This window comes from Dipteris shenzhenensis, chromosome 18 (assembly GCF_047967505.1).
Source record: "Dipteris shenzhenensis isolate YYH24624 ecotype China chromosome 18, Dip_SZ_1.0, whole genome shotgun sequence".
Taxonomy (NCBI): Eukaryota; Viridiplantae; Streptophyta; class Polypodiopsida; order Gleicheniales; family Dipteridaceae; genus Dipteris; species Dipteris shenzhenensis.
Window position 1 is genome coordinate 42,599,414 of NC_141613.1, and position 19,135 is coordinate 42,618,548.

Sequence of the window (19,135 nt, forward strand, 5' to 3'; positions counted from 1 at the left end):
CTAATGCTTTTGTGACTAACTTCTATTAACATCTAGATTGAAAACAAAGGGAAGAGGTGGGCCTACCTATGGTCTTCTTCCAAGTCTAATTGGTTGTCTTGGCAAGGAAAGAGAAATGCAACACAAACTCAAAGGAGATGACAAAAGGACAAAGGGGAAACCCAATAGAATTGTATTACTGTTAGAAGTCATCAGAAATGTATGCTTTCAAGCAAGCAACTAGAAATGGTAGGTATGTTCCATCATTTCTTTTATCATCCTACAAGGTGTATAAGAGCTAACAAAAGACTGCAAGATAAGGTTAAGAAGCTACAAGAAGAGTTTTAAAGAGCAAAATAAATTTGCTTGCAATGATGCAAGCAATCAAATCATTGAGCTATTGATTGGAATTCCTTGTTTCCATATGCTGGAACCAACAAGAAAAATTCATGCTCCACTTTTAGTGCAGTTTTTCTTGGTTGGGTAGAGGCACACTCCAAATGCACGACAACAATAAAGCCCCAAAAATCAAAGAGCAAGTAAGAGAATGGTCCACAAAATAAGCATGTCTAGAAGATACTGTATTTCTCTACCATGAAACCACCAATCATGGCTAGCCAAGCTACCTGCCAATTCAAATTAAATTCCATCGGTTATGCAAAATAAATCACCTCCATAACAAGATTCTTTACTGCACCATTCTATTTGACGTCGTCTACTACATAGGTGTTTTGAGTAAACATTTAGGATTATCCCTATTTTAATGCATTGTACATCTCCATGAGGAGCATGCTTTAGCAACATTTAGAACATGCTTTCCAGTTTTCTGATGTAACATGCATTTTCTGCATGATTCCAAAGAAGGCCTCATGAAAGCCAATCCTACGCAAAAATACAAAAGGCAGGGGACCAGGAACAAAAAAATGCACACAACCCCCCTTTTAAGACCTACGAAGCTAAAACAACAAAGTCGAGAGGTCATGAAGAACGTACCTGTTGATATATGAAGATAAAACCTAAATTTGCACTCAATAAAACTTGCATGGTATTGCCATCAACTTCTTCATGCAGCTTCTTGTATGAGAAACTCCCTTCAAAGTTGCTGCATTGCTGGAAAGTTCTTGGAGCCTCAAGGTTCCTTACAATTCTTGGAGCAGCATAGCAAACATGAGATTACACATGCCCATTATTTGTACAAGTGGATGCCTTCCCACAAAAGCATTGCTGGAGCCTCCAGCTCAGACAGCCAAGGACAGCATCGCGAGCCTCATCTTCGAAACAGTAACAGATCCGTCATTGATGGTAATTTATTTTACAAACATGGTACTTATCTTTCCTCTTTTAAAGTGGACGGTTAATTCTTTGAGACTTTCACCCATGAAAGGTACACCTGCATGCTTTGATAGAGGTCATTCTATTGGCATTAGCAACACAGAAGAACTCGCCCTCTGGGGCAGCACCCTGGTGATCAAAGCCATAAAATATAAGTACTAGCTTCAAGCTTTCAGAAATAGAATATCGTCTGCACACTGCTGCTCTGGAACTACGATCAATGCATCCACAATTGAGATGCAAAAAAAAAACTCACTGCTGATCTGTCAAATCCGTCAAAGCTGGAAGCCTGCAGGAATTCCAAGTCTCCTGAACTTTTACAGATCATTTTACAGTCAATAACCTGTGACAAGAATTCCAGCTAATCATGATTACGACCAGAGGAAGACATGCATCCCCTAAAAGCACAATCTCATTCTCACCGGGTCATAAAATTTCAACAACTTTGCTGCCCTTACAGCAAGCCAAGGACAATGGCCGTAAAAACTGTAAAAATCACACTTAATAGGCACCCATATTCAGGTATAATAACCAAGACGAGAGGGAAAAGAAAACAGAAAAGACAAGGGAGGGAATCTAACACAAGCAAGGAATCCAGCTAATCATGATTACGACCAGAGGAAGACATGCATCCCCTAAAAGCACAATCTCATTCTCGCCGGGTCATAAAATTTCAACAACTTTGCTGCCCTTACAGCAAGCCAAGGACAATGGCCGTAAAAACTGTAAAAATCACACTTAATAGGCACCCATATTCAGGTATAATAACCAAGACAAGAGAGGGCAAAGAAAACAGAAAAGACAAGGGAGGGAATCTAACACAAGCAAGGAACAAGAAGGACAAGGCTTTGTGAAATCCCGTGCACAAATAGCGACCTCATACCACACCCATCTTTCATCGACAACAATTACTCAGCTTCTCTTCAGAATCTGCTATGTATCGAAGTACAGATCTTTAGTCCTCTCTTTGGTATCCACAAGCACTCCTAATCTTCTCTAGAAACTGGAACGTGACAAATTGTACACTTATAAACAAAGTTTCTACTTAATACAAAGAAGCTACACAAAAGAAATGTTTATGAGAATACATTGCAAAAAAGTGTTTTCCAGAAAGGCTCAGAAAACAAGATCCTGCCCATGAAACCTGGCAAAACCTTTGATAAGCATAGTCATATGTCGTTTTTTCTTTCTTTCTTATTTGTTTATTCAAAGATTGTGCTAATGTAGACAGTTCTTTCCAAACCAGATACAACACAAGCTATTCAATCCCAGCAAATTCTCAGCATTCCATACAAAGCAACCTATTTGTTGGAGACACCTTCCCAAGCACACATCAGTCTCATCCGAAACGGTCATTAAAAAGACATGCTACTGGCTATTCCAATCTCATCCCTCACCGTCGACTCAAGACATGGTACATTTGTCTTGACTTTCACGACAGCTAAAGGCTTACTTTAAATTCCTATGCATAGTCATTAGCCATGGCTAACTACCAAGGATATAAAATCACATCACAAATGGACTTGGCAAGATAACCCATCGTTCCTTCACACGGTTTATGCCGTAGGGGAACCCTCAATCACAAGTCTTAGAAGATGTTCCCACCATCAATATAGACTAACCTACATGATCATCATAGGTTTAGTAAGGAGCATCTTGTGATTGCAGTGTTCCCCAAGATGCATGTCCACATGCGCATCTCTCATAAAGTTGTCAACACACGCGCACATGTGAGTGCATCTCCCTCCCCCTCTCTCTCTCTCTCCCCCCCCCCCCTCTCTCTCTCTCTCTCTCTCTCTCTCTCTCCCCACCAACTTCTCCCTCTCATCACTCACTGTCGACTCAAGACGCGGTACATTTGTCTTGACTTTTACGACAGCTAAAGGCTTACTTTAAATTCCTATGCATAGTCATTAGCCATGGCTAACTACCAAGGATGTAAAATCACATCACAAATGGACTTGGCAAGATAACCCATCGTTCCTTCACACGGTTTGTGCCGCAGGGGAACCCTAAATCACAAGTCTTAGAAGATGTTCCCACCATCAGTATAGACTAACCTACATGATCATCATAGGTTTAGTAAGGAGCATCTTGTGATTACAGTGTTCCCCAAGATGCATGTCCACATGCGCATCTCTCATAAAGTTGTCAACGCACGTGCACATGTGAGTGCATCTCCCTCCCCCCCCCTCTCTCTCTCTCTCTCTCTCTCTCTCTTCACCAACTTCTCCCTCACTATCGACTCAAGGCGCGGTACATTTGTCTTGACTTTTACGACAGCTAAAGGTTTACTTTAAATTCCTATGCATAGTCATTAGCCATGGCTAACTACCAAGGATGTAAATTCACATTACAAATGGACTTGGCAAGATAACCCATCGTTCCTTCACACGGTTTGTGTAAATCACAAGTCTTAGAAGATGTTCCCACCATCAGTATAGACTAGCCTACATGATCATCATAGGTTTAGTAACGAGCATCTTGTGATTACAGTGTTCCCTAAGATGCATGTCCACGTGCGCATCTCTCATAAAGTTGTTAATGCACGCGCACATGTGAGTGCATCATGTTCTGGAGCTTCGACCCAAGATTCTCTGGGAGTGTCATGATGCTCCTAGTACTGGACATCCAGGTATACATCGGACTCTGTCTCTTGTGAAGCATACCTCTTATTGGCCTAAAATGCATGCATTTATTGAAAACTATGTGGTAGGTTGCCGGGTTTGTCAGGCTACTAAGGCAGAACGCCTTAGAAGCACGGGTTTATTACAGCCATTGCAAATTCCAGGTAATAAATGGGAAAGTATTTCCATGGATTTTATTACTAGTTTGCCTCGAACGCGTAAGGGTCATGACTCCATTTGGGTCATAGTCGACCATCTGACAAAAATGGCTCGATTCTTACCTACTAGAACAACTATTTCAGCTGTTCAACTGGCTCACGAGTTTGTGAACCACTTGTTTAAGCTGTATGGTTTGCCCTCTGACATAGTCAGTGACAGGGACTCGAAGTTTACAAGTAACTTTTGGACACTTGTTTTTGAGAAGTTAGAAACTACTCTAAGTATGAGTTCCTCAGATCATGCACAATCCAATGGCAGTACAGAGAAGGTCAACCAATTGGTTGAAGATATGCTTCGGGCATATGTTTCTAAGAGACAGTCTTCATGGGAAGATTATCTACCTATGATAGAATTTGCTTATAACAGTGCAAAGCATTCGAGTACTGGTTACAGTCCTTTTATGCTTATGTACGGGTTTCAACCTAAGTCACCAGTTATGGTTGGGTTAAAGGGAATCCAAAATGATGCGGCAAAGACCTTGCAAGACATGCAGGAAATGTTGCAATTTGCCAAGGAGTCTATTAGAAGTGCCCAAGATCGGGACATATTTTATGCTAATAGACATCGTTCACCTAGAGAGTTCTCCAAAGGAACAATGGTATATTTGCGAATTCCCAAGGAATCCAAGAGCCTAAGTACTAGTTTGATTCCGAAGTTATCCCCCAGATACTGTGGTCCGTTCAAGGTTATTAAAAGAATTTGGACCACTTGCATATAGACTAGAATTGCCTCCTGATGTTAAAGTACATCTAGTATTTCATGTCAATACACTGAAAGAAGTATTGGGTGCGGATGATCAACTTGTTTCTCCTCAAGAAATAATAGAAGTTACAGATTTGACTTTTATTCCACACGAACCTGAGTGTATTCTTGAATTTCGTGAAAGACAGATTCGTAATAGAACTATCACGGCATACAAGATCAAGTGGAAGAATCGTGTTGAGGAGGATGCAACATGGGAGACATTACAGAACCTCCAGAAGACATTCCCGGGTTTTTTAGCGAACTCAGGAGCCAGTTCTTAGAGGAGGGGAAGTATGGCATGTGCACAGATTGGTATCCGACGTGTACTGGGTACACAAGACTAGCTCAGGTAGCCTGGGGAGGCTTAGAGCTAGGCAGGCTTGATTCTCAGGTTGAGTGGCAAGGATACGAACCAGTTAGAGGCCTTCGCTATTTTTGGCACTAGGAGCCCGAGTCTATATAAGGGGCCCAGAGGTTCAGTTCTCAGGGAGCCGATGGGAGCAAGTTTCATTCCCAGATGCTAGGTCTGATCTTGGATTGAGTCGCAAGAGTACAAAGCAAGAGCGTACACATGGGTAGTAACGAGCGGAAAAAGAGGATTCCTCTTGACTAAACAGCTCAAACACTTAGACGTATGTGAGGATAGGGATGAAAAAGCTAGCAAACAAGATGGCCACATACGCACAAGGACTACAGGCTGAGATGCTGAAATGGGGAGGGGACAACAAAGAGGAAATACCCACCATGCTCAAGAAAAGATCTCTGGAGAAGGGTTTCCCTACCAAATGGCAGCTCAACACGATTGTCCCACTTCACAAAGGGAGGGACAGTAAGATGGCACAAAACTACATAATAATTATGGTAAGCAGCCTAATGGCCAGACTGTACAGCACCATCATTGAGCAGGAAATCAGCTGATGGGCAGAGACACAGGGAAGTAGAGCAGTAACCCAGGGAAGGTTCCACCCCAAGCACTCAACAGTGGATAGACCTAGATGAATCCAGGAACATTCCCAAACTCATCCTCTAAAAACACAACATAGTGCAGTTTCAATCTCATGATAGTCACTCATAAGATTGAAAACCATAAACTCCATCACGCTAGCAGGGACTAGCTACTATGACATCCCCACTGATATCATCAGCGCCCAACAGTGGGTGTAGACCATAGTATAAAAGTATGCTCTCACACATACAAAATCCACACACCCACATATACTTGAGCATCCATTTATACAAAGTGGATAACTTAGTCGCAATGAGAACAGCAACAGACAGAGGCAAAATAAGAAAAGGGCAGTCTACTGCTTTTCTGTAGACTCAAGAAAGCTTTTGACACACTACCCCGTAAAAAGCTATAAGAGAGAACAGAAATGCTCCAAGCCCCTCGAGCACTTAGAGAGGTAACATTTCGACTATAGGAGAGGGACGCCAGCCATGGTAGCGCAGCCATAACAGATGGATCATGCTCCAAAGAAAAGGTCATAATAAACACGATATAGTGGATCAAGCAAGAATGACCCCTCTCACCAACTCTCTTTGGTCTCATTCACAAACTAGAATACTGAATAGGAATGCATAGCACAGAGGGAGTTCAGATCACAGGGTATGCCCTACTATTGCTCATTTTCGTAGACAACGTAGTACTCTTTGTAAAAGAGTAAAAGACAAGAGGGACACACACACACACACCCGGACGCATTAGGCATCTTTTGTAGATCCTCTGGCATGACGATCGACACAGCCAAAACCAAACTGATGATAATTGGAACTCGAAATAAACAGATGCCCTTCACACTTGAAGGAGAGCCTTTGGAAGCAGTGAACTCATATAAATACCACGCATTGGATTTAACGACAACAATAAGTGGAATGCACGCATGAAAAGGAGAACAATGGGAAGTCTGAAAGCACTATACAGCTTCCAAAATAAGTGCAGGAAACCACACCTATGGAATTGGGAAATGAGAAAGTCAATGTACACCATGCTTCTGCAAACAGACCCACACGCGCGTGTGCAGGCCAACAAGGGCAGTCTTGTGAGTACCACGCCATCCATGGTACCAACGTTGTTGCATCACACGTGCATGTGTCAGGTCAACAAGGGCCTAGACACAACTCTTGTGAGTACCACCCCATCCGGGTACCAACATTATAGCATCTTAATGTCAGGCTGCCCTGTGTCGCCCTTGAGTACATCTCACAACACAGAGCCAAGGACGCTAATGACAAATCTTGGACATGTTCCAAAGACACCAAGACTCCCAATGGGACTCTAGTCAAAGCCCACACACAGTTCGGACTAGTATAGGAGATTCTCGTGGCACGCAGAGCCTCTTCCCATTCATGTCGTTCGTAGTTTTAATTTCATCATCAATAGTTTCCAAGAGGTGTGAGAGACACCCCCACCTCCCCTGTGAGGAGTGTACTCTCATGTTGAATTCAGTCTTTGGTCTCATAGGCTTTTTATTCCTTCATCAAACATTAACCGAGAGAGAGAGAATCATTATCTTCTAATTTTGATCTTGATTTTTAATATTTAAAATAATATTATCACACACACATACACGCATAGGTAGATAGATACATGCAAATCTGTGTGCAAGTTCGGGTATCACGTGCAGGTGTGTGCAACAAAATTTACACCATGTTATTGGCCAAAGCATCATGTTTGATTTTGAATACTATTTAGACATCACAGCAGTAAGATCAACATGATGAAGTCACCTTATGATGTTTCTTGAAGCAGAGGGCCCAAACCTTTGACAACCCATGATTGGTGAGCAACTTTATCCAATGTCAATCGCAAATTTGGATCTGCTTTTTGTAAGAGTCAAGCGCTTAAGTATACATCCAGTTCAACCTTGCACAATATCTGTGCTAGTATACATAAAAAGTTGACACACGATGCCTCAGAGAATAACTGTCTTAGATAGCCTGGACTTCATGCTAGAACAACGTTGTCGACAATGGTTCCATGAGGAGGTGCAAAGCACACAAATGAAAACAATGGAAATAAAGACACGTGATGACATGTTACTTCATAGTGCTTGTGCAGCAAGTAAAATTTGAGTAGAATTTGCTTATTTTCAAGGAATAAAAGGAAATTGCAATCCACCTTTACAGAGAAGACCTTCAAGAAGGTTTGCCAAATCAGGATTCACCCCCTCTGGAATCTGAAGAGGTTTGTGAACAATCTGCAATAATTTGTCACCACTTCTTAGCTAGCAGAGCATATCCAATTCTCCAAACCATGTCTAAACTGTGGCTTGTTGCAGTAACATAATAAATTTACTTCAATGATATGACATGACATTATAGAAATTCAACTGATGCTAGGAATACTTTCTGGAAACTATATACTTCTTTTTTAAAAATACATGGAACTGGCTCACAGGCCTGTATCCCTACCATAAGATTACCATAGCTACCAAATATTCGTAAGACCCAAACCTCAAGTATGCATGTTGTAGCCTTATCATTGATCATTGTGAACTTACACATATAAGCACTACGCTCCAGAAGGGGGAAAAACATTTGGATAAAGATCCAGACATGTTTTGTCATGATGTATGGACAAGTCAGAAAAATCTATGAAAGAAGCAAAAAGACCAGGTGGGAAACTGACATCCCACAAAATTATCAAGTGGTAGGAGAGCAACCAAGCCTCCAATGTCAGTCATGCAGAAGTGAATTCAAAGATAAGCAAGGCATAGGTAGTCGACCTGCAGCATGAAATGTGACCAAACAAGCAGTTTGCTGCAGTTAAGTGAAGTCAAACATGCAAGCAACTGTCCAAAAGCAGGATCATCCAGCAAGCAACCCTCATCCTACATTCAAGGTCCTCATTTTTCTGTGGAAAAGGAGGTTAGGCTCTGTGTTTTACATCACAGACTCAACAGGCTCCATTTTGACCACATTTACAATATGCTTTGAATGGCTCAAAGGCACAAACATCTCAGAAGATTCAATCCGCAAATCAGAAAAGGATGTTTACTGAATTCCTCATACTGACATGACCAGTATAATTAGGTGAGAGTGTCTTTTCCTTGACAAACCTTTTATATCATTCAATGCATAACGCATAACCTCAGTCCTCATAGTGAACACCTTGTGCTGAATATTCTCGTAATGAGCAGTTGGAAACCAACCAGTTCTGGACTCTACCTCAAACACAGCTGCTTTCTTTGAGGTGGAATAATATAAACACTTCTTGCAGATCTTCAATGTATGTACTGTATTACAACCAAAAATGTTGCTTGCTGCATCTGGAAGTGGAAGATCCCTACCATCCTTGAAAGAGCAACTAAAATTCAGCTTCAAGAGTGTGAATCATCACATTCCATAGTGGATCGCTACACAGTTTCGTATCGTGTAAGAAAGACATGGATTGCATGTGTTAAGGTAACAAAAGACACAAGGTTTCACAATTAATGGAAGCATTGACATCACAACCCCCTTAATAGATAAGGCCTTAAAACTTCTAGGTTAAATAAAGCTACTGCTCTAAACCATCAGTGTATGAATTGACCTTGTCATACATTTAATAGATAAGACCTTAAAATTTCTAGGTTAAATAAAGCTACTGCTCTAAACCATCAGTGTATGAATTCACCTTGTCATACATGTCCTGTAAAGTATCCCCAATGAATGGATAGCAGCCAAATAGCATACAGAAAAGTGTGACGCCCAGGGCCCAAACATCTGCAGCCTTGCCATGGTATGCCAAGCCTGATGCAAATATAGCCAGATTTGATAACCTCTTTTTGGCAATAGCAGTGTATAACATGAAAATGATAGGTCCAGGCAAATTAAATGGTTCACAAGTCCAATTACTTATAACCATAAGAAAAATCACCTAAACAGCATTCAGGAGCTGTGAATACAGGTGTTCCTGGCGACCTTTGTAGCTCATCATTGTTATCCTGTGCACAGTGAGGCAAAAGAAAGTGCGATAAAAGTTAATGTTAGATACTGTTACGGTATTTACCATACAAATCTCAAAAAGCAGAGCACCAAAAGGATACCTTAAAAGTCTGGCTAATGCTGAAGTCTCCAATTTTGATGCGACCTTCACCACTTACAAACAGATTATCTGGCTTGATGTCACCATGTATGACATTCTGCTGGCAAATGACATAGGTCTTACATGATCCTCTAGAAATCTCAACGGTATTCTCGCAAAGAATGAACATATCGACAGAATCTAAGGAACAAAACAACAATCAAATTGCAAAGCAAAGACGCTCAGACAGCTATCTCCAAACTGCAGTTCACCTGGTTGTGCAGGTACATTAGTCCTGTCACGACATCTCTGAAATATCGTCGGGCATTAGCTTCTCCAATACCCCCAGGTGGACCTGACCCTTCAAAGATACTCCTTCCTTCAACATACTCAAGAACTACATACAATGCAAATCATCAAACAAAAATCATTTCAAAGAGGGGAAAATATGCATACGAGGTGAAAAAAAAGAGCAGAGAGCTTAACCAAAGATGCACTCTTCAATATTGTAAATACGAACAAGATGACAGCATCACTATGAACATCCCCATCTCTTTCTGACAGTTCATAGATTGTTCCAAGCCAGATAGCTTTGACCAGCTCAGGAAAGGTATATCTCAATAAATAGCCAACATTCTTGCTAGCAACTCCTGGGACTATTCCTCAAAAGTAACAAATCCATCCTTTACAAGAAAGATGACCAACAGTTCCAGAGATTTGAATACAGCTTTTCGAAACCACCTTTCAAACTGCTCGCAGTACCAAAAATATTGATCTCCTGTAAAGTAGTTTTGTTTACTGCTTAAAAGAGTACGCTTCTAAGCTCTAACTAACACATTGGCAATGGCATTGTTCAGTGATGAGGCCCAATAGGGCCAAGTCTCAATGGTGACCACATAGCCTAACCATATCATGGGAAAAACCATGAAGTTGATTCAAATTTATGGCAACTGCCATGGCTAGTTTAAAAAAGAGTATAAAACACAATATTCATACATCTGGATGAATCCAGAAATACGCCCAAACTCATCCTCTGAAAACACAACCCATTGTGCAGCTTCAATCTCATGATAGTCACAAGGTTGAATACCGTAAACACCATCATGCATAGCAAGGACTAGCAACTATGACATCCCCACCAACGTCATCAGCACCCAACGGTGGGTATAGACCTTAGTACAAACATATGCTAGCAGTTCAATCTCGTGACAGTCACAAGGTTGAACTATTCATCTTACAATTGATTATTGGTGAGTAAAGTATAATATATTTGCACTGCTATCATTTCCAAATATAAAGCAATTGTATAAGGCATTCTGAAATTCAGCACTGATGTCTAAACATCTTGGTACATACCCATGTAAAAATGATCACTATCAGGATCATCAATGACCTCAAACAAGTTGACGATACGAGGATGATCCAGAGATTTCATAATCTCAACCTGCTCAATGTATCAACAACAAGCAGTCCCAAACTAAGGAGTTAGCAAATTGCTATTTTCTTGCCATTATGTTTCACAAGATATACCAAGACTGAATATCAACACTTGCACCATTAAAAAACTGAACCCAAAAGGAATAAAGAAAGCATGAAAAGAGGCAGTGAATATTAGTACTGTCCAGTATAGACCTCCCACAATCTTTGATTGCACATATACCTTTAAAGCCAGCAGCTCTATATAGCGTCCAATGTTAGATATTTTGCAAAACCAAAAATCAATCATATCTCAACATCTACAAAAAGTCCCCTGTTCTCTTGCTATTATTTGCATTTCGACTACTTTTTCACACCTTCTAAGATGCATGAATCTGTCAAGATCTCCTCATCTAATCTCCCCCCTTTATGCTCTTCTCTTGGTAAGACAAGTAACCCAAGATTTGGTACCCCTCAGCCGCGGGACCACGTCATCTACGTATAGTAGAATAGGGATCAAGGCACCAACTATGGGGAGCCTGCACCCCCCAGAGTCCAAATGAAGTCCTCGAGCTCGTCAATGCATAGGCCAAACTAGGTTTATTATAATGCACAACCTTGTTTGACCTCAATTGTGCTCATGATCTCCTCTTGTTGGAATGATCACCTCCCCATCTGTAAGCCCCCAAATGAGGAGAGCATGGGGGAGGTAGACCAAGGCATGATTAGGCTGCTACATGGGCAGCACAAAGAAGACCTTGTGCAGGAAAGATGGCGGGGGGATGTAGCCCTGGATCTGGCATGGCAAGACAGAGCTTCATGGTAGGCGTATGGCCTGCAACAGGGCCCTGTGAAGGGCACATTGACATCAGCAGGGTACGGCCCCACTGTACGGGGCTGTACGTGTCACGATCTGTGACTTATTCCTTTCTCTATATCTAGACTTATGGATGGTTTGATGAATGGACACTTGTGGAAGGGTATGCCCTTTCGACGGTACACTTCCTATGAGGCACAACCCTTCACAAGAGACACTCTATTGAAGAGACACTCCTATTGTAATGTACCCTCTCATCAAGGGTCACACCCTTCACAAGGGGTACACACCTCTTCATGCACATACACTTTGGAGTACACACCTTTTCATGTGTGACTCTTCACTCTCTGTATAAGAGAGGCCCAATTGTATGGATGACAGACAACAGCTACACTACAGACACCCCAGCAATACAATTATTCCTTGTTCTCTGCTATTTCAGTCTCCTTTCTGTTCCTTAGCACATTTCTAAATATAGTAAATCTAGGATTTCTTACAGTGGTATCAGAGCAAATTTCGCTCTTGCCTGTAGGAAATGCCCCCCACCTTGTAGCGCCGATCTGATACATCTCTTTCCGCTAGAAGGATATCCGTGCACATTGTGCATGGAAGAGATGGAGAGAATGAGCGTAAAAATTTTTAGCGCCAACCCTGCCTAAAGTCATCAATGGCCTCTCCTTCTCCCACACATCACGAGTTGATGTGAATGGACACGACAAAAATCGTGTCTTTTCATGTGCTTGGGCTGTCCCAAAACCAAGGGACGCACCTTTTCCACCATCGGACACACCTTTTGATGAAGAGTTTTGACTCCTCACCCAAGGGACACACCCCATCGTGGAAAAAAGGAGACACCTTTTCGTGCGGGGACACCCCTTTTGAAAACAGGGTCACACCCCTTCATGAAAAGGTACACCTATTCCAAGGGTCACACCCCTTAGAAAAGGCACACCTTTTGGCACCAAGCACCTTATAAAAGGGTACCTAGAGGGGCTAAAAAGGAAAAACCAGCCCATACCTTAGGCCTAACCCTAGACTACCCAAGGGTTAATTAAATCCACGTTTTAATTTTTGGCAACCACCCAACCTAGGCAGCCACACAAAAAAATGACGATTCACGTTTGACGCCCGTACGGAATTTCGTCACACAGGATTCGCCTACCTTCCACGCCATACGCAGCTCTCCATCAGCCGATTTGCTGCCCTGGATTCGTGACAGTCTTTCAGCGCCAAATCCCTGCCCATTGCTGCCGCGAATCAGCCCTGGAAGCACGCCACATGCAAGCAGGCTGCCCCTTTTGTCGCAATCGCCACCATACCTACCTGTGCCCAGCAGCTTTTCTGCCCCTCTATCGCGATTCCGAACAGCCTGAATCCTGCTGGCTCATCTCGCCACCTTAGCCTGTGAACAGCGCCCTTTTGCTGCCTTCCAATTCCGACCAGCCCGGCCCAGATCTGCTCCTCGCACCCCACAGGCACTTTTCCTCTAAATTCAACGCAGGAAAAGCGTGTTTGGTTCCACGCAACCTGCCCTTTTTGCACCACGCCTCTGCCAACGCCCCTATCTGCCTCGAAAGTCTCGCCAGGCACCTTTTTCTTGCTCACACTTCAACGTGAACCTGCAAAGATAGTCAATGGACCTCCGGACAAAGATTCTCAGGCCATTCTATGCAACTAATTGGCAGATCTAATCTATGCCAGGTGGATTCTTTCCATTCTATTTCTAAGGATTCTCTTTCATATTGTTATTTGACGCTTATTATCAAATTACAGCAAATGAAAGCCGCCTCCTTAAAGCATGGAAACCCCTGGTAATTCCCCAGTCCTTTCAAGGACACCTCAGGCATCATCTACCGCACAATATCGTGTTCAGATTGCACAACCAGCCCATTTCGGAGCTTTTGCATCGTGGGTCTTCTGTGTCACGTGCCCTTCCAGTGATTTGGACCACATCCTATACCTTCTGCGTGAGGCACCTCAGTTACATTACTTCCTCAGCACAGTTCAGGTTATGTTCCACGAGACAAGTAGATACCCAGAACCCGATATCCCTCACGAGTTTGCTGTCCATCTTTGGAGAGATTTTTACCCCCAGCTTCAGCATAGGTTCGTGCTTTTCTCACAGGGACCTCTCGCAACGCTCGCGTGCAGTCTCGCGAGCGTCGCGAGTCGCTCGCGAGCACGCGAGTCGCAACGCTCGCGTGCAGCCTCTCCGGAGATAAGCAACTCAAGTCCAAAAAAGACCCCTGAAGTCAACTTACAAGGCGAAGCACTACTTCAACTTCAAATTTCCCAGCTTCAGGATAGCATCTCCGACTTGGTCCAAAAAGTCCAACAACTCCAAGATTCTCGCAGTACCACACATACAGAGGATGAGTGATGCAACCAAACGACTATGTGGACTCATTCCCACCAAAGGTAGAAAACACTAAACTCCGTGCCCTCTACCGTTTACTCCAAGCTTCCAAAACTAAAAGACTTGACATTAAACTTCTGGATGCCTACACTGGTCAACGCAATCGCCGAACAGTTGACCAATGGCTCGCAAAACTGCGCATGTACTTTGATACTGTTGACCTCACGGAAGGCAAAAAGATTGCCTTGGCAGCCTCCCTCCTTAAGGATATAGCTTTTCTATGGTGGCAAAGACGCTTAAAGGACGGCAAAAGCGTGTTAACATGGGAACGTTTTGAACACGTGCTCCGTAAGCAGTTCATATCTGCCAATGTGGACTTCCAAGCACGTTCAAAACTCCGACAGTTGGAGCAAACAGGCTCCCTGTCTTCCTACATCTCTCAGTTCACCACATTGGTGCTGGAGATTGATGGATTAACTGAGGATGATCGCCTTCATGCTTTCATCTCAGGCCTAAATCCCTCGTTACGCATTGATGTCCTTAAAGCAAACATCACCACCACAACTGGCGCTATTGCTTACGCAGAGTGCATAACACATTTCCAAAACACAGGGAAGCAGAGTGTTAATCGAACACAGAACTCTGCTATGGCCAAAGGCGCTCGCCCTCAAGATAACCCCAAGTTTAGAAAAAACTCGGGTAATCAAGGTCAGTGATAGTCTCAAGATCCCCACAAGTCTCAGATATCGTATGCTGGATTCCCACAGAAGCACTCCTCCAAGGATCGCGCCTCTTCTTCTTCACAAAGTCATCACCGATAAAGGTGCGGCCACTGACAAGAAGAACAACTCCAGCACAAAAGGACTTTGTACCATCTGTACAGGCGACCATAGATGGTTTGATTGTCCCAAGCGACCAAAGCAAAATTCCAATATGGAACCTAGCACTTCCCAAACAGAAGATGCTACCCCAGCACAAGACAGGAAAGGCAAAGCTGTTCGAATGGCAAATACCATCCACCTGAGCCTTGCCAGCAACCCCGAACCTTCCCTAGTCACTCAAGTACTTTGTGTTCAAGGATCGATTCGTAGAACAACGGTCACTATCCTCATCGACACTGGCTGCTCTCATAACTTCCTAGCCAGTTCTATGGTCGACAAACTTCGGTTGACCACCAGTCCTAGTCTCATGGACTATCAGATTGAACTCGCAAATGGAACTACCTTCTTGTGCAACACCAGGATCAAAAACTTGTCTTTTCGCATCCAACATTATACGGACAAGTTGAACTTCAACATCATGCCTCTTTCTCGGTATGATGTCATACTTGGACAACAGTGGCTCTACGACTATGATCCATCAATCAATTTTCGCAGCCATACTATCCAGTTTGTCCACCATGGAAAACTTATTGAGCTAACTTGTTCTAGGGACTCTCCTTCAACCCCAGTTGCCTCTGCCTTACAAGTAAAGAAGTGGGTTCGTAAACGTCAAGTAAAGACTTCACTTTTGTTGGTTACGGCAGTAGAGGAGACACCAACAAAGGATCCTCCTGAATACCTCAACCAACCTTTTTTCCAGCCCTACCTGGATATTTTTCCACAGGAATTGCCAAAGCAGTTACCACCTCGACGACCAGTGGATCACCCAATCGAACTTATTCCCGGCAGTAATCCATCGTCGAAACCTCCTTATCGGGTTTCTTACACTCAAAATGAAGAAATCCAAAGACAGGTCACCAAACTACTCGACAAAGGTCACATTCGGCCCAGTCGCAGCCCTTTCGGATCTCCTGTACTACTTATGGAAAAAAAGAATAAGTCAATGCGCCTCTGCATCGACTACCGAGCCCTCAACAAGCTCACTATCAAAAACAAGTATCCATTGCCTCGCATCGATGACCTCTTCGATCAACTTCTACACGCAACACAATTCTCAAAGATTGATCTTCGTTCAGGTTATCATCAAATTCGCATACGAGAAGGCGATGAGTACAAGACAGCTTTTCGAACAAAGTATGGACACTATGAATGTTTGGTCATGCCTTTTGGGTTAAACAATGCCCCGGCCACATTCATGACACTAATAAACGACATCTTCAGGCCTTTCCTCGATAAGTTCGTCATCGTTTACCTCGATGACATCCTCGTTTTCAGCAGACCCCTACATGAGCATAAACAACATCTTCACCAAGTTTTTGAAGTTCTCCGCGCAACTTCTCTCTACATCAACATTGAGAAGAGTGAGTTCTTCAAGACCCAACTCGAACATTTAGGACATGTTATTTCAGCTCAAGGCATCTCTGTGGATCCCAAGAAGGTCGAGGTAATCCGAAACTAGCCTAGTCCTAAGAATGTTCATGAAGTCCCCTCTTTTCTTGGATTGGCAAACTTCTACCATACAAAGGTCTATCAGTTTTCCGAAATTACAGCTCCTATGTCCGAATTATTGAAAAGCACAACAGTTTTTCAGTGGCTTCCCGGAACAGAGTATAGTTTCCAACAACTCAAGCAAGCACTCACTACCACACCAGTTATGGCTATTGCTGACCCAAACCTTCCATTTGAGGTCATGACCGACGCTTCCGACATCACTACAGGAGCAGTCTTGATGCAAGAAGGCAGAGTTATTGCTTTTGACAGCCATAAACATTCTGATATCCAAACCCGATACCCGGTTTATGATAAGGAGTTTCTTGCTGTTGTACATGCTTATCGCTCTTGCAAACATTATCTCATGGGAGCCGACTCTGTGGTCAAGACAGACCATCACTCCCTAAAGTATATCTTTACTCAGCCAGTCATGAACGCTCGACAAGCACGCTGCCAAACTCTTCATACAACACATCTTCCGACACCATGGATTGCCCAAGAATATCATATCCGACAGAGATCCTAAGTTTACCAGTCACTTTTGGATTTCACTGTTCGAATCTTTGGGAACAACTCTACTGTTCAGTTCAGCCTATCACCCAGAATCAGATGGCCAGACTGAAAGAGTCAACCAAGTTCTGGAAGAAATGCTTCGACATTATATTCAGTCACGCCTAGCAGCTTGGGAAGAGTATCTACCACTCCTTGAGTTTGCTTATAATAACTCTTTCCATAGTATCAGCATGACTCCATTCCAAGCAGCTTATGGACACACTCCGATTGTACCAACGAATTTTGTACTTCAACATCGAGTGGCCCTAGCTAATCAACTAGTTCAAGAAATGCAAGACATTCTACTCCAAGTCAAGGGTCATATGCGAACAAGAGCGGTATCAACGGTCTGCCAACAAACATAGACGTCACCTGGAATTTGGCACTAGTAACATGGTGCTATTATTTGTAGCCCCACATCGCTATAAGACGGTTAAGTCTGTGTTTCCTAAGTTGCGACCACGATACTATGGACCTTTCCGGATCATCAAGAAAAATTCATCTTTAAGTTACAAATTGGAATTACCACCATCATGGGGTAAAATCCATCCGACATTTCATATTTCTTGGCTAAAGACGTACATTCCAGGCGATGAAGCAGTTTCTCCTGCAGACGTTTATGTTCCCCTTATTCTTGAGCGTATTCTGGACCATTGACAACGAGAGACTCGACATCGACTTATCTCAGAATTCCTTGTTCTTTGGCGAGATCTGGACGACTCCGACGCTACTTGGCAATCTGATGAAGACTTACAGCAGTACCCTGACATTTTATAGAGTATTTTCAGAATTTACCGTGATTTTTTCTGCATCAGTTCATTATCTCCACCAGGGTCTTATTTTGAGTGGGAGGGGATGTCACGATCTGTGACGTATTCCTTTTTCTATATCTAGACTTATGGATGGTTAAATGAATGGACACTTGTGGAAGGGTATGCCCTTTCGACGGGACACTTCCTATGAGGCACAACCCTTCACAAGAGACACTCTATTGAAGAGACACTCCTATTGTAATGTACCCTCTCATCAAGGGTCACACCCTTCACAAGGGGTACACACCTCTTCATGCACATACACTTTGGAGTACACACCTTTTCATGTGTGACTCTTCACTCTCTATATAAGAGAGGCCCAATTGTATGGATGACACACGACAGCTACACTACAGACACCCAAGCAATACAATCATTCCTTGTTCTCTGCTATTTCAGTCTCCTTTCTGTTCCTTAGCACATTTCTAAATATAGTAAATCTAGGATTTCTTACAGTACGGAGGCCTACCGGAGAAAGGACAGGGCTGTTGGTGTCCTGGCTGATGGCAGGATCTGGAGAGGCCAAAGGCGCCTGCATGGCAGGGTCTTTGGGCCTTGTATAGAGCCTGCAACAGGTCGGGAACAGGGCCAGCAGGTGGGCAGAGTGCCTGGGCCCATGGCGGGCTGCCACGTGGCCAGGCGGGTCTGAAGAACAGCCCCCAACCAGGTCGGTTTACAAACTGGGGGCGGGGCAGACTGGTCGGCCCAAACAGACCAGCCAGTCGGTCCATTTAGGGCTGGCTGGTCGGTTGGTTCAAGGGGGCCTTGAGCCCTATGAAAGGAGAGGCCCTGGGCCTCATTTCACATCCAACAGTTCAGCAAGAAAGGGAGCAGACAGGAGCAGCCAGAGCCACTCCCTTGGGCCTCACACTAGGGGTGAAGGAGAGTGGAAGGTGTGCTGCAG

The 19,135-nt window shown here is 43.4% G+C and overlaps 1 protein-coding gene across 3 annotated transcripts in view; it reads right to left on the reverse strand.

Moving 5' to 3' along the window:
- Window positions 1-419: 419 nt before the first annotated feature.
- The window catches only part of LOC147891254 (serine/threonine-protein kinase GRIK1-like), a 29,766-nt gene continuing 11,050 nt past the window's right edge, over window positions 420-19,135 (reverse strand). The window contains exons 5-14 of one of the 3 annotated variants that reach the window (XM_087389634.1): window positions 11,263-11,350; window positions 10,179-10,303; window positions 9,929-10,024; window positions 9,760-9,826; window positions 9,517-9,632; window positions 8,020-8,098; window positions 7,629-7,718; window positions 1,568-1,654; window positions 973-1,440; window positions 420-605 (exon numbers count right to left, since the gene is read on the reverse strand). In XM_087389634.1, coding sequence (XP_087245760.1) covers window positions 7,630-7,718; window positions 8,020-8,098; window positions 9,517-9,632; window positions 9,760-9,826; window positions 9,929-10,024; window positions 10,179-10,303; window positions 11,263-11,350 — 660 coding nt within the window. In that variant the 3' untranslated portion in view covers window positions 420-605; window positions 973-1,440; window positions 1,568-1,654; window position 7,629. Of the gene's footprint in view, window positions 606-658; window positions 825-972; window positions 1,441-1,567; window positions 1,655-7,628; window positions 7,719-8,019; window positions 8,099-9,516; window positions 9,633-9,759; window positions 9,827-9,928; window positions 10,028-10,178; window positions 10,304-11,262; window positions 11,351-19,135 lie in introns of those variants that run through there. The other 2 variants (XM_087389632.1, XM_087389633.1) reach the window with 2 other exon arrangements.